Source organism: Sinocyclocheilus grahami, unplaced genomic scaffold (assembly GCF_001515645.1).
Source record: "Sinocyclocheilus grahami isolate Dianchi unplaced genomic scaffold, SAMN03320097.WGS_v1.1 scaffold37.1, whole genome shotgun sequence".
In the NCBI taxonomy this organism is placed as follows: Eukaryota; Metazoa; Chordata; class Actinopteri; order Cypriniformes; family Cyprinidae; genus Sinocyclocheilus; species Sinocyclocheilus grahami.
Window position 1 is genome coordinate 4053831 of NW_015505216.1, and position 14168 is coordinate 4067998.

Consider the following 14168-nt stretch of genomic DNA (forward strand, 5'->3'; position numbering starts at 1 on the left):
TATTTCAGGTGATACCTGATCTGTAGTGATGTGCAGAATAGAGCAGTCATTTGTGTGTAGTCTTCACTCAAACATGCCTGTCAAACCACAGCTCTTAAGCGTCATGTTGTATTGACAGGGACATCTTTCCTTTGCCCTCTGTACTCCTGGACGAGTGGGGAGGAGCTGGCTGGAGATATTCTACAGCATAGGTACACAAACTATCCTTATTAAGTTTCATCTGTTGTTCCGCTTTGCTCGGTTTCAGTCAGTGTAGGTGCTGTAATGTTACCATCTATTCATCACAAGGAGCTTTTTAATATGCTGTATGCCATGTCATTAGTGCATGGCTCTTTCTTTCGGGCATGTTGGGATATGTACAGTCTATAATGAGGCCTTCATTATCTCTGCCATCTGTAATTTGCCTGAAATGAATAGTCTCATTAATTGGATCCGCAGGGGTGTGACGGAGTCCTGGAAGGGGTGTTCTGTTATCATGAAGGAGCACGGACAGTGGGCGGAGCTCGCAGGGCATGATTATGTAATGGACTTGATCGCAGACATGGAACTGATGAGAAATTTTCCCAAGCAAAAATCCTACTTCATCATCTCCGCTGAGAGTCCCACCAGAACTAGGCCCAATGCCAGCCTGTCAGTATCTATATGATATGCTTGCATGCTTATCGTACTTCTGTTTACTTTAGAAATGGATTATGTATGCTAATATGAGACATGATCATAAATATGAATTATATTTTAATAGATCTGTTTTGCATGTAATTTAAAAGTGTGTTAAATGGGAGTGTGTAATTTCTGTGGCATTAGTGGCTAACAGTGCTTGAAAATGTTGTTTAGTGCCACTAGTTGCACAGAAATGACAAACTTCACCTTTAAGGCACGAAAAGTCAATATTTATATTATGAATATTTTCAATAATTTCTGTAAATGCTTTGCTAGCTGATTTGCCAGTCGTCTTGGACTTTATAATGACTTCTAGTGGATGGCACTTCCTTCGAAAGCAAAGGTTTTTAGTTACAGATGCCACAGTAGAAATTCAAAGCAATGAGTGATTAATTCCCCTATTAAAATTGTCCAATAACAGGGAGAATTTGGGGATACAGTAAATATTATTCATAGCTCAGCATCTTGTGGTCCTAATATACTGTCTGTGTGCTATCTTTAAAACAACCTGCTCCATGTAGAATTAAAAAGCTTTGTACTGTATATTCCATTGATCTCATGTACATAATTGTGAATATTAAATATTAAAAAAATCTTTCTTTTTCATTAACTTTTTTTATGAGCAAAAATCACTTTTTTTAAGTATAGTTATAGGCTAAGAATATGTTGTAAGTATAGTTATTTTCAGGGGAAATAGTTTTGCAGTGTTATTGTATTGTTTTCTAATATTTTGCCCTCAATATGAACTTTCACAGGGCTCTGTTTGGAAGCGGGTTTGATTCTGATGATGACAGCTCACTTCTGCTCCCCCAGACAATGCCAAGCTCCAGTCTGCCAGATTCAGATGGATATTACAGCCACGGTCAGCTGTTTTTTTTTTTTAAGCTGCTTTTACATATTCTGTTCTGATTTCTTTTTTCCCCCCAATAACTGTAAAAAATATATAGAATCAGACTTCAGTGAAGCACCAACTCAGAAAGGCATGGACAGATATCTCGACAGCCTGTTTGACCCAGTTCTGTCTGATGGTAATGGGGTAAGTGTCTCTTGGTCATTTATGCCTAATTCAGATAAGTGTAAATATAATAAAAACAATATTATTTAGAAGATAAATGCAGCTATTTATGGAAAGAAGCTTAAAAATATAACACGAATGCATGAAGAAAACAATTGGCCACTTGATGGTCATAGTGTAAGTGATTGAGTGTATCAAATGTGCTCTGTGGGCGCCAGGTCCCCTGCACTGGGGGTGATTAAGTTGCCACTTTACCGTATTTCTCACAGCATTGAGCATATTTTTTTTTTGCCTTTAGCTTTATTATTTTGGTGTTTATATAAATAAAAAATGTTTTACCTTTTGTTTGTTTGTTGTTGTTTTTTTGGGCAAACATAAAAAAACTTGGATTGAGGGCATTTGGAAAAAAATAAGCATGTCATTATTTTTCAGTCATAAGGACTAGTTAGTTTAAAAATAATTTTTTTTTGCTCATTTAAAGGTCCTAGACTGGTAATGATAAACAAGACTCCTGTGGTCTAGGCAAGCATGGCTCTGTCTCAGTTGCGCTAGTAAATGGGCCATGCCCCTCTTAGAGAGTATAAGGTACTCCCATGGGGAGATTGATTTCTCGTATGACTGAGCTGGGAATGGTCCAGCCCAGAGTTGAGAGCCTGTTTTGCTTTGCCTTATCTCTTCTGCAGGATTTTGAGAAGTCATCCAGCATGTCCAGCCGTATGAAGGGAGCTGGTGGGATTGGAGGGCAGGATGGTGACAGAGAGAAGCCCCTCTCCAGCAGGCCTTATCCCCCTGGACTGCAGCCCGGTGGTGAGCTCTGCATCTGTTTTCTTTCTGCTCTCTCCTTACCACACATCAATTATGGATGGGTACCCTAGGGTCAATTGGTACCTGAAAGCAATCAATTGCCGGATAAACATTCAGACTTGCAAATGATTGTAAACCGCACATTTGCAAATGATTTGCATGATAAATGATCAATGTACCATTTAGACTGATTTAATGCTTTGGTGATTTTAACTGACTGTGGCTTTTGGTGATTGGTGTTTCATGGGTCATTCTACAAAATGGGTGCCATTTGTGTTCCTTAAATATGTATGTGTAAAAAAAAATCCTCTATAAATAGCTGATGGCAACTTTTGCTACATGTCAATTTTTCTAATCAAATTAACAAAAAATCCAGAAGCTTTATTCTTATGCTAAATATATATAAAAATTAAACATTAATACATAATTAGATGTAATTATATTTAATTTCTAAAATGATATTAAGATTAAAAGTGATTTAGTTAGCTTAAGGTTTGTTCTGTTTTACTAATTCAACTGTAATATTGTCAATAGCGTTACTTTTCTGAAGACAATTATGTCATATGTTTCCCATTTTTGTTACTTGAATCAAATGGATGTTAACTGAAATAAAATATAAAAACGTATTTCATTTCAGCAACATTTGTCATTGTTGCTTAGTTTAATTTGAAGTACTAGAAAAACTAAAACTTAAAATAAATAAAAATGACTAAAAATGATATAGGCATATGAAAAAACAAAAACGTATAAAAATGACATGACAAAAAAGCACAACAAAATGACTAAAATAGGAAATATAAATAATAAAATCTAATTCAAAATATGAACAATATTTATAATAGTATCATGCAGTGTCAGTGATACTTAACGATGTATATTGTTGAGAGTCTGTTTTGTGTGATTGTGTGTATACTGTATATATAAATGTGTGCAACTTAATTTAATTAGACCTGTTAAAACACCTTTTGAAACAGTAAAATAAAATACAGAGTATTTTAGCACATCCATTCTGTTAATGAACAATGTTGTAAGGTGTTCAGTTCACTTTCAGCAATATTGTTCATATTTATTTTATATAGGGGTTGGCACAGCTAATTGGGCTTTGTCTGACCTCAAAACGTTATAGCCAAGCCAATCCTTGCATTAAATCATTTGATTAAGACATGTTACAGGGGTAATTGCTCACTGATCCTTAGCCATATTTACTATCCTCAGCGGTGCCAGTTCTACCTGTTATGGGAGGAACAATGATGCCACCTATACCTATGCCAGCTATGTCTTCTGTGCCTCATGCACACGCCCCTACCGCCGTACCTTCAGTACCCCCTATGCCAGCTTTGCCTGCTATGCCACCTTTTCCAGCTGTGCCTAATGTGCCACCAATGCCTGATATGTCAGGTATGAATGCTGCATAAATGACGCTTTCTGCTGATTTATTCTCTGGGATCATTTGTGGAAGACAGCGCTGTTTATATCTGTGTTCTAATCACAGCTATTAGAGTACATCTGCTTTATCTCTAAAGGTGTAGATCCAGCTGTCTTAGCACAGCAGCAGCAAGCCATCATCAACCAGCAAGCGATTATACTGGTGAGCACATACAGCATGACTTAAACTTGTAGTTAGCTACAGCTAAATGCGTTTGACTACTGAGCTAATGTGATGTTCCACAGGCTCAGCAGATGACAATGCAAGCCATGGCCCTCCAGCAGCAGATGTATAATTCAGTGCCAGCTCCCCGCTCCAGCCAGTACAGCCCCGTGAGTATCTCTGAGCACTGATTACAATATTAATAAATTACTAGATATTAAGAGTACTCTTTGATTATATTATAATGGCATGTACTATAGAAGTCATATTAGCACTAAATTCCCACATACACTACTGTTCAAAAGTTTGAGGTTGGTACGATTTTGTATTTTTTTTTTTAAAGAAGTCTGTTATGGTCACCAAGGCTGGATTTATAAAATAAAAAATACTGTAAAGCAGTAATATTGTGAACTAATATTGCAATTTAAAATAACTATTTTCCATTTGATTATAGTTTAAAATGTAATTGATTCCTATGATATTGAACCTGAATTTTCAGCATCATTACTCCAGTCTTCAGTGCCACATGATCCCTCAGAAATCATTCTGATATGCTGATTTGCTGCTCAAGAAACATTTCTTATTATTAACAATGTTGAAATCAGCTTAATATTTTTGCATAAACCATGATACATTTATTTTCAGGATTCTGAATAGAAAGTTCAAAAGAACAGCATTTATTTGAAATAAAATATTTCGTAATATTATAAACTTTTGGTCAGGTAATGCATTCTTGCTAAATAAAAGTATGAATTTCTTAAAAAAAAAAAAAAACTGACCACAAACATTTGAACAGTAGTGTACATTTATTTTAAAACATACTGATGAACAGTATGTACAGTAAATTAAAAAATCTGTTGTCATCATTTTTAATCATTACATGTCTTTTATTTGAAGATTAAACAAGAAACTGGACCTGTTTCCTACAAACCAACCCCTGCTTCTCCACCACAGAAATCTTCACAGCGACAGTACAGTATGTCATTACATCAATCTATACACCTTCTTGCTTAATTTTACTCATTAAAACGACTATTTCATTAGTGTGTTGATATGTTTCCAAAGGCCCAACTAGAAGGGATCCACCAGCGGGAGATGTGGTGCGAGCCACTGTCTCAAACTCTGAACATTTAGAGCCAAGTCACAACATCAAAGACATTATCAAGCAATACCAGACAACCCCTGTAAAACCAACAGAGATTGCCAGGTGAGAAATGAACATTTTTAGATCCAAAAGCCAATTCCACATCTTTAATAATGAATGACCTGAACGGAAAACTGATACACAGCTAACCAATGTTCTCACTGACCTTGCAACAAAACATTGATAAAATATTAATCAAAAGAGATCTTTAAATTAGAACAGAACAAAGGCCAAAGCTCTAAATGTGCTGTACTTCAATGCAGGCGGGAAGCTAAAGTGTTTTTGAAGAAACCAGACCCCCATGATGAAGCTATTATGATTCTTAAGGACCAGATGAGTGCTCCACCTCCACAGGTAGATCACTTATAGATTGTTTACCGATAAACTGACAGTGTTAAAGTCATATGAGTTACAATTATGTAAAGTATTACCAGTATGCTGTTGTGTTACCATTGCGGGTAATGCTTAGTATGTTGGTATCCCACACAACCAGCGAAAGAAAACCTACATCCCAGTCTCTCCCTCATCATCTGCAAAGAAGTATGATTATGATGGTGGGGCACTGAAACCAACAAAAAGCATCAAGATGCAGCGATCACCTCCTGTGCCAGCTGTTAGTCAGAGATTCCCGGCACCTGCACCTGGTAAACTCAGTTCATCTACAGTATGTCATTTAATTTCCGTTCGATGTAGAGGCCATAGTAGCATGGCTATTGTGTTGCATTACAGTATCTAGAGAACTTCCAGTAGAAGAGGAGAATATTCAGACTCAGCTGCACAAGAGGAGCAGTGAAGAGCACTACACCTACACCAATGTACCATGGAAGATCTACTTGAGAAAAGAGGCCAGTGTCATTTGTGTTGTGATGGGTGAATGGACACAGTGCCTTTGCTCTAAATTATACGGAAGTGATTATGAAACATAACATTTGTGTCATCTGTTTTTAGGTTTTTTATCCAAAAGACAGCTTCAACCACCCGCTGATGTTAGACCTGTTGTTCAAGCAGGTTTGATATATTTGTATTTTTTCAGTTCACTTTGGTATTAGGGCTGTCGGTCAATAATGTTAATCTTGTCATTTTATAGTTAACTAACAATAAAACATTCAGTTCCTAAAAATTAAATAATAGGTCAATGTGTAACTTTGTTTTGATGGATGAAGTGTGCATGAAACGTGAGGCATAAATTTATGCAACAGTGCTCTTTACTTGTCTCACAACAATCAATAATACGTCAATAATTCAATAATAAATTGTAAAATAACATTCCATAATAAAGTAACAAAACCCACTTTATGGACATAATCTGTATAAAGAGATTTAACGTTGATATTTAACAGCCATAATTTAAGCGCGCTGCTATAAAAAATATTGGGATCAGTAAGCTTTGTTGATGTTTTTGAAAGAAGTCTCTTATGCTCAGCAAGTCTTCATTGCTCAAAAATACACTAAAACAGTAATTTGTGAAATATTATTGCAAGTTTTCTACTTTAATATATTTTAAAATATAATTTATTTCTGTGATGGTAAAGCTGAATTTTCAGCATCAGTGTCACGTGATCCTTCAAAAATCTTTTGATATGTTGATTTGCTGCTTAAGAAACATTTCTGATTATTATCAATGTTGAAAACAGTTGTGCTGCTTAATATTTTTGTGGCAGCATTTTTAAGGATTTTTGGATTAAAAGTAAAAAATAACAGCATTTATTTGAACTTTGACTTTACTGTCGATCAATTTACTTGTTGAATAAAAGTATTAATTTCTTTCAGATTTATTTGACTGTAGTGTATGTAAAGCTATTTGTGTTGCTTTTACTTTTATTGACCATAATTACAACTTTGATCTTAGATTGTCCATGACACGTTCTCAGAGGCTTGCATTCGCATTACAACAGAAGAAAGGCAGAAGATGAAATGCCTTTTTGGTATGATTTATGTTAATTTTTAAGGATTTTTGGATTAAAAGTAAAAAATAACAGCATTTATTTGAACTTTGACTTTACTGTCGATCAATTTACTTGTTGAATAAAAGTATTAATTTCTTTCAGATTTATTTAACTGTAGTGTATGTAAAGCTATTTGTGTTGCTTTTACTTTTATTGACCATAATTACAACTTTGATCTTAGATTGTCCATGACACGTTCTCAGAGGCTTGCATTCGCATTACAACAGAAGAAAGGCAGAAGATGAAATGCCTTTTTGGTATGATTTATGTTAATTATCTTACATATACATTTGTCTCATGTAATATGTGAGCACTTCTTATTGAGAGCAACATTTTGTCTTCTGTATTGTGACAGTGGAGCACAACATTGACATGAATGCCACAATCCAGGATGAGAATGTGAAGAAGAAGATTGTGGTTGCTGCAAGAGACACCTGGGAGATCTACTTCTCACGCCTCTTCCCAGCATCCGTAAGGAATCGCTCTCAGATAATCCTCGCTGAAAAGAGCTGTGTAGACCAGCATGAATTTCAGTCCTGGTCCAAGCTGGTTTATGTTGGTCAGAGTTGGTTTAGTGGGTGGCCCAGCATAGCACACTGTTCACAAAATGTAAATAGTGAAATTACTAGTGAACATGTCTTGCATGTCAGCATCCAAAAACACATCATATTGTATTCTGATGTTTTAAGCAGGCATTTGCTGCATCATAATGCTATTTAAAACAAACCCAAGTCAAAATCTTCCTGAACAGGGCAGTGTTGGCACAGGAGTCCAGGTGCTGTCTGCATCTCATAGAGGGATCAAGCTTTTGAAAATGGTTAGGAGCAGTGCGGTAGCTCCAGACTACTTCAGAGTTCTGCGACCCTACAGGTACCAGAGACTTTTAATGTCGGTATTTTACCCTCGTTTCTAATTAAATTGTATTTTTAATGACTTCAGTTAATGACACCGCCATCACGCCATGCATATTTTGAGTTGTGGATGTATTGTGATCATTGTTAACGTCTTACAGCTACACAGACATCATGTTCGTCACCATTCCTTCCAAAAACATGCTGGAGTTCAACCTCACCAATGAGAAACTGATTCTGTTCTCTGCCAAAGCTCCTCAGGTCAAAACCATGATTGACTACTTTATCACAGAGCTGAAAAAGGTCCGTTCTCACACACATTGGTTTGCTTCGGAGGTGATGTGGTGCTGTGTGTTAATTGTGCTCTCTCTCTCTCGCTCTAGGACTCAGACTATGTCGTTGCTGTGCGTAATTACATTACAGATGACAGAACGCTGCTGAGTTTCCACAAGGGAGACATCATACGCTTGCAGAAAATGGAAGGCCTAGATGCAGGTGAGACTGCTTTAAACCAGTCGTGAAGACCTGACTTTACTCTTCAAATTTGGGGGGAAAAGAGACTAAATGATTAGGACAGCAGCTCTGAAATATAACACTTGAAGACACACATGGGTCAATAATGTAATCTATTCATTTATTGGAAAAAAAAAAAAAAATTAAATTCCATTCATAAAATAAGTTGAATAATCTGTTATGATGCATGTTTTAGAATGATGAGCCTCATTTTTATTTACTTTTTTATACAAATTTGACATCATTTATAAATTGGAACATGCATTTGCTAGATAATTACTACATTAATTTTACTAGATAATTTTTTATCTTTTTCTTCATAATTTAGAAATGTCTTATTTTTCATTGACTCACATACATACCTCCTGTTTCAATATAATATAATATAATTTAATATAATATCATATAATAAAATAATGTTTAAAAGTTTGGGTTCTGTAGTTTTTTTTTTTTTGGAGCAAAGTCTCTTTTTAAATAATTGTTTTCTATTTTAATACGTTATAAAATTGAATTTATTCCTGTGATGTTAAAGCTGAATTTTCAGCATAATTACTCCAGTCTTCAGTGTCACATGACTCTGATCACACATGATCACATGACAATTTTCCAATATGCTGAGTTGCTTCTCATAATTATGAATGCTGCTTCTTAATATCAATCATTTCTCATTATTGTCAATGTTGAAAACTGTTGTGCTGATTAATATTTTGTAACAGTTGTGATTCAGATTTTATTCAGGATTCTTTGTTAAAAAGAAAATTCAAAAGAAAAGCATATAGGTGAAACAGAATCCTTTCTAATGTCAAACATGTCTTTACTGTCACTTTTGGTCAATTTTGGTCAATTGGATGTGTCCTTGCTGAATAAAAATATTCAATTTTTTAAAAAAAGGGAAAAAAATGTACCCCAACCTTTTGATCTGTAGTTTATTGTTATAGACAAATGGTATACTGGGGATTCAAAATATGTTGTAACAGGTACACTAACTTGTTCATCTAAGCTCTGTGGCTGTTTCACAGGCCAGTGTTATGGTTGCATAGTGAAAAAGAAGGTGATTCTCCTGGAGGAATTAAAAAGAGACACACCTGATTTTGGTGGGTCGTGTGTGGACACTTGAATGGAGTGCGGTTTTGTGGTTTCTTCATGTGCTGTTTTTCTGTGCTGCACTTAGCAGTATCATTGCAGTTGAATTGCTGGTGTGCAGACATATCTGAAATTCTGTATCCCTAGTTGCATGTATAGAACCTGTCTTCCTTTCCCATGCATGATGGTTTCACTGCTGCTTTTTATACAGGCTCTTCAGTCTACTCTTAAAATGCCATGCTACTGTCACACACACTTTCACACACCATTTCTTGTATGGTACTAAGGCTGGAAGTTTGGGGCCATTCATGGGCGATCTGGGGTTTTTCCTGTGGAGTTTGTTCAGCCAGTGGCTGCTCCTGACTTCATTAACATTCCTGTGGACAAGAAAGAGGAACCCAAGAATAAGCAGGGTCGCGTGGCCGCCTCAGCAGCTGTGGCAGTGGCTGTAGGGTCTGCCGCCGCAGCCCATGAACTCGACCGGTCTATTGAGGTATATGTGTTTAACAGGCACATAATCTGAAATTCTGATTGACGTGTGCCATAGACCCTTCTGAGTGCCGTTGTGTTGCTGCATCTCACCTCTAGGTGGCGTCTCCTGTCAGTGAGTATGCAGAGGCCTACGCAGACAGCGCTGATATGGACATCGATGAGAGAATCTTGCAAGACAGCCAATACAACATGGTGGAATTTGCAAAGAGATATTTCAGAGGGGCCCAGAGAAAAAATGGGTCAGTTGATTACATCATAAGGGAAACTGCGAGTTCATGTTCGCACAGTTACATAGTTTAATTAAAAGAAAATGTGTAATTGAAACATTGATATTGCTTATATTTTGCAGTGATTCATATAAGAAAAAGTCAAAGAAAACAAAGGAATCCAGGGAACCATCAGAAATGGTGAAATTTTCCAAGGTATAGAATGCGACCATACCATCACTTAAATATGTTTAAAAAATAGTTGATTTGAAATCAATATTCTGCCATTCTTTAATCAATATTCTATTATAAGCCGGGGGTTTTAAGCTTTAAAAAGGACACAAAACTACCATAAAAGTGTTCTATACATCTTGTGCACTATATTGCAAGTCTACTGAAGTCATATGACAGCTTTGTGTGAGAAACAAATGGAATTTTAAGTTGTTATGAAACACAAAATTGAATAATTCTGTGGAAAAGAGCCATCTCAAAGAATGAGTAATTTATGAATTGTACATTGGAGATTTAGGGTGAATATAATGGTTTTTCTTTCAGTGAATAATGACTTAAATATTGAACTGATGTCTTATAGGTCAGTGTGGCATCAGAAGACTTGGAATATTTTAACACCTTTTATATTATTATTATTATGATTATTATTACAATTGAAATTTTTTGGGGGGATTACATGAGGGTGTGTAAATGATGACAAAATTTTCATTTTTTGATGAACTATTCCTGTAAGTTTAAAGAAAATCAAGCAAGACCTCTCAAAATGTTCCATATTTCTTATGCATATTCTGATTGATTTTTGCTTTGGTTATGTAGTCTCCAATTCAAGAGTCCCTAATCGAGTTCACCGATGAAAACATGAACAAAGTAGCTGCAGAGATTTTTCTTGGTAAGCAGTATGTTCAATGTGAACTAACTAAGAGACAGATATTTTTTACTGTCATCTATAAAAATGTTGTGTTTACTATGTAATACAACTTCAATAATTCTTATCTTGCAGCTATAATGAAGTTTATGGGAGACTACCCTATGAAAAGCCAGACGGAGCAGGAGGTTGTGAGCACCTTCCTAAGGGTACGCTGCTCTTCAAATAGTGCAACAAGAATTCCCATCATGAATTATTAAGATAACCAGACAGGAATGTGCTAAATGGCTTTAATGCCACTGCAATATGCAATATGAATAATCTCTTTTGCAGCTGAGTGGCGAGTATGGACTACTGAGAGATGAAGCGTACTGTCAAGTCCTCAAGCAGATCACAGTGAACACCAGCTCCAAGACGTATGAGTCTGCTTCCTTCTGAATGATGAAACTATGGAGGGTTAATTTTAATGTGCCAGACAGAGTCATAGATGATCTTTTCTGTATTTCACAGGGAGAGTTGTCAGAGAGGCTGGAGGCTGCTGTACATCCTCACTGCATACTACAAGTGTTCAGAGGCGCTCAAACCTTACCTGCTGAAGTACCTCCTAGACGTCTGTGCAAGTCCAGGGGTGCACTTTCAAGGTATACTGCTGCTTTAGCTACATGTTACAGCTACACATATAAGATACTGACTGATGATTACACGAACATGATATATTGACAGGTATTTCCAAGGCTTGTGAGCAGAACCTAAGGAAGACGTTCCAGTATGGTGGACGTGTTGAACATCCTGATGGGATGGAATTGAAAGCTATGCTGGTTAGTTGCACATAAACAAATTTTAATGCTAAATTTAGTGACATTTTCAGCAGTTTCTGCTTAAACATGCACAATCCAACGTTTTCAAGGCTGGAAGGAGCTCCAAACGCCAGTTGTTTCTTCTTCCTGGTGGAATTGAACGCCATCTAAAGATCAAAACCTGCTCAGTATGTTGACTCTGTGATATTTAATGGAGCTTGAACAACCATGTAATTCATTTCATTGGAACAATGTGGTTCTAATTTGTTTTTGGTACTTTGAAGGTGGCTTTGGATTCCATTGAAGAGCTGTGCTATGAGATGGGTCTGCATAAACTTGAAGCCTTGGATGAATATGCTATATTTGTGGTCACAAACAGAGGTTAGATGACAAAAAGGAAAACACATAATCAAAATCTAATATCAGATTTGTAGTAGCTGATATGGTAGTTCACTTATCTTAGGAAATGAAAGGGTCATTTTAACTTAAGGAATAGTTCACCTAAAGATGAAAATTTACTCACCCTCAGGTCATCCAAGATGTAGATTAATTTCTGAGAAATTTAGCATTACATCACTTGCTCACCAATGGATGCACTGTAGTGAATGGGTGCCGTCAGAATGAGAGTCCAAACAGCTAATAAGAACACCACAATAATCCACAAGTAATTCACGTGACTCCATCAATGAATGTCTTGTGAAATGAAAAGTTTTTATCAGCTGTTTGGACTCTCATTCTGACGGCACCCATTCACTACAGTGTATCCATTGGTGAGCAAGTGATGCAATGTTACATTCCCCAAAATCTGTTCTGACAAAGAAACAAACTCAGCTACATGTTGAATGCCCTGAGGGTGAGTACATTTTCAGCAAATTGTAATTTTTGGGTGAACTCTTCCTCTTAAGATGATAAAAGTGTTACAAAGATTGAAAGCTGTATTCTCATGTGTTGTCAATTTTTCTCCAGGTCAGAATGTCCGCCCTCTAAACAAAAGGGAGTACATCTTGGATGTTGCTACAGAAGCTGAACATGTTGATAGCAACTACAGTCTGTGGTTTCGAAGAGTGATCTGGACGCAGCCACTGAAGTTTGACAATGAGCTCGGAGTCACTATGCATTACAATCAGGTACATCAGCCAGACTGATTCAATTTCCCAGACGTTCCTTTCATGTTTTGTGCTGCTTATTGCGCAAGTTACAAAGATCTGAGGCATTTGTTCTCGATTTGATCTAAGTTTTCTCTGTTCAGGCTACTAATCTGATCTTCATTCACATTTTACAGGTGTCCCCTGACTACTTGAAAGGGCTGCTCAATGTTGTCCCACAGGGTAAAGCCAGTGAGCAGCAGCTTCAGCAAGTGTCAAAACTGGCAGCTCTGCAACATCGTGCCAAGGACTCAATCTACCTGCCCACCTTGTAATGCAATTAATCTGACTGACATCATATCCTGAATTTATCAACCAGAGAAAGAACTGACTTATGTATCAATGAAAAGCTTTAAAACGGGTCACATTTACCCCACTGAACTAAATTACCATTGCACTTCATATGTGTGAATAGATTACTATAATTTTTAACCCTTATACACATTGAAATTATTATAATATACCTTTCAAAAGTTTGGGGTCTGTAAGATTATTTTATTCATCAAGGATGCATTAAATGGATCAAAAGTAAAGTAAAGACATTTTATAATGTTACAAAAGATTTTTGTTTCAAATAAATACTGGTCTTTTTATTTTTCTGTTTATCATATAAAAAAGTGGTATCCTCAAAAATATTAATATTAAACAGGACAACAGTTTTCAACATTGATAATAATGAGAAATGTTTCTTATGCACCAAATCAACATATCAGAATGATTTCTGAAGCATCATGTGACACTGAAGACTGGAGTAATGATGCTGAAAATTCAGCTTTAACATCACAGGAATAAATTGCATTTTAACATATATTATTTAAAACAGAATTCATTTTACATTGTGAAAATATTCTACAATATTATATTATTAATGTATTTTTGATCAAATAAATGCATCCTTGGTGGGTATGAGAAAAACCCAAAACTTTGAACTGTAGTTTGAGATATACATTAAGCTTGGTTGCCATCATTCTGGTCTCTTCAAGCAGAAACTTGAAGGGAAATACAATCCCAGGGATCATTACTAGGTATGAGGGAGAAATGAGTCCC

The 14168-nt window shown here is 36.2% G+C and overlaps 1 protein-coding gene across 1 annotated transcript in view; it reads left to right on the forward strand.

Annotated features, from left to right (window-relative positions):
* The window catches only part of LOC107581768 (unconventional myosin-XV-like), a 38303-nt gene that overhangs the window by 22036 nt on the left and 2099 nt on the right, over positions 1–14168 (forward strand). The window contains exons 32-63 of the mRNA XM_016267418.1: positions 119–191; positions 439–630; positions 1416–1522; positions 1608–1696; positions 2359–2482; positions 3695–3877; positions 4003–4067; positions 4151–4237; positions 4965–5043; positions 5133–5274; positions 5475–5565; positions 5681–5855; positions 5941–6056; positions 6160–6219; positions 7061–7136; positions 7513–7628; positions 7909–8027; positions 8170–8311; positions 8392–8503; positions 9541–9615; positions 9892–10097; positions 10193–10335; positions 10446–10518; positions 11131–11203; positions 11315–11388; positions 11513–11595; positions 11690–11820; positions 11903–11997; positions 12087–12164; positions 12261–12357; positions 12943–13103; positions 13259–13392. Coding sequence (XP_016122904.1) covers positions 119–191; positions 439–630; positions 1416–1522; positions 1608–1696; positions 2359–2482; positions 3695–3877; positions 4003–4067; positions 4151–4237; positions 4965–5043; positions 5133–5274; positions 5475–5565; positions 5681–5855; positions 5941–6056; positions 6160–6219; positions 7061–7136; positions 7513–7628; positions 7909–8027; positions 8170–8311; positions 8392–8503; positions 9541–9615; positions 9892–10097; positions 10193–10335; positions 10446–10518; positions 11131–11203; positions 11315–11388; positions 11513–11595; positions 11690–11820; positions 11903–11997; positions 12087–12164; positions 12261–12357; positions 12943–13103; positions 13259–13392 — 3571 coding nt within the window. The remainder of the gene's footprint in view (positions 1–118; positions 192–438; positions 631–1415; positions 1523–1607; positions 1697–2358; positions 2483–3694; positions 3878–4002; positions 4068–4150; positions 4238–4964; positions 5044–5132; positions 5275–5474; positions 5566–5680; positions 5856–5940; positions 6057–6159; positions 6220–7060; positions 7137–7512; positions 7629–7908; positions 8028–8169; positions 8312–8391; positions 8504–9540; positions 9616–9891; positions 10098–10192; positions 10336–10445; positions 10519–11130; positions 11204–11314; positions 11389–11512; positions 11596–11689; positions 11821–11902; positions 11998–12086; positions 12165–12260; positions 12358–12942; positions 13104–13258; positions 13393–14168) is intronic.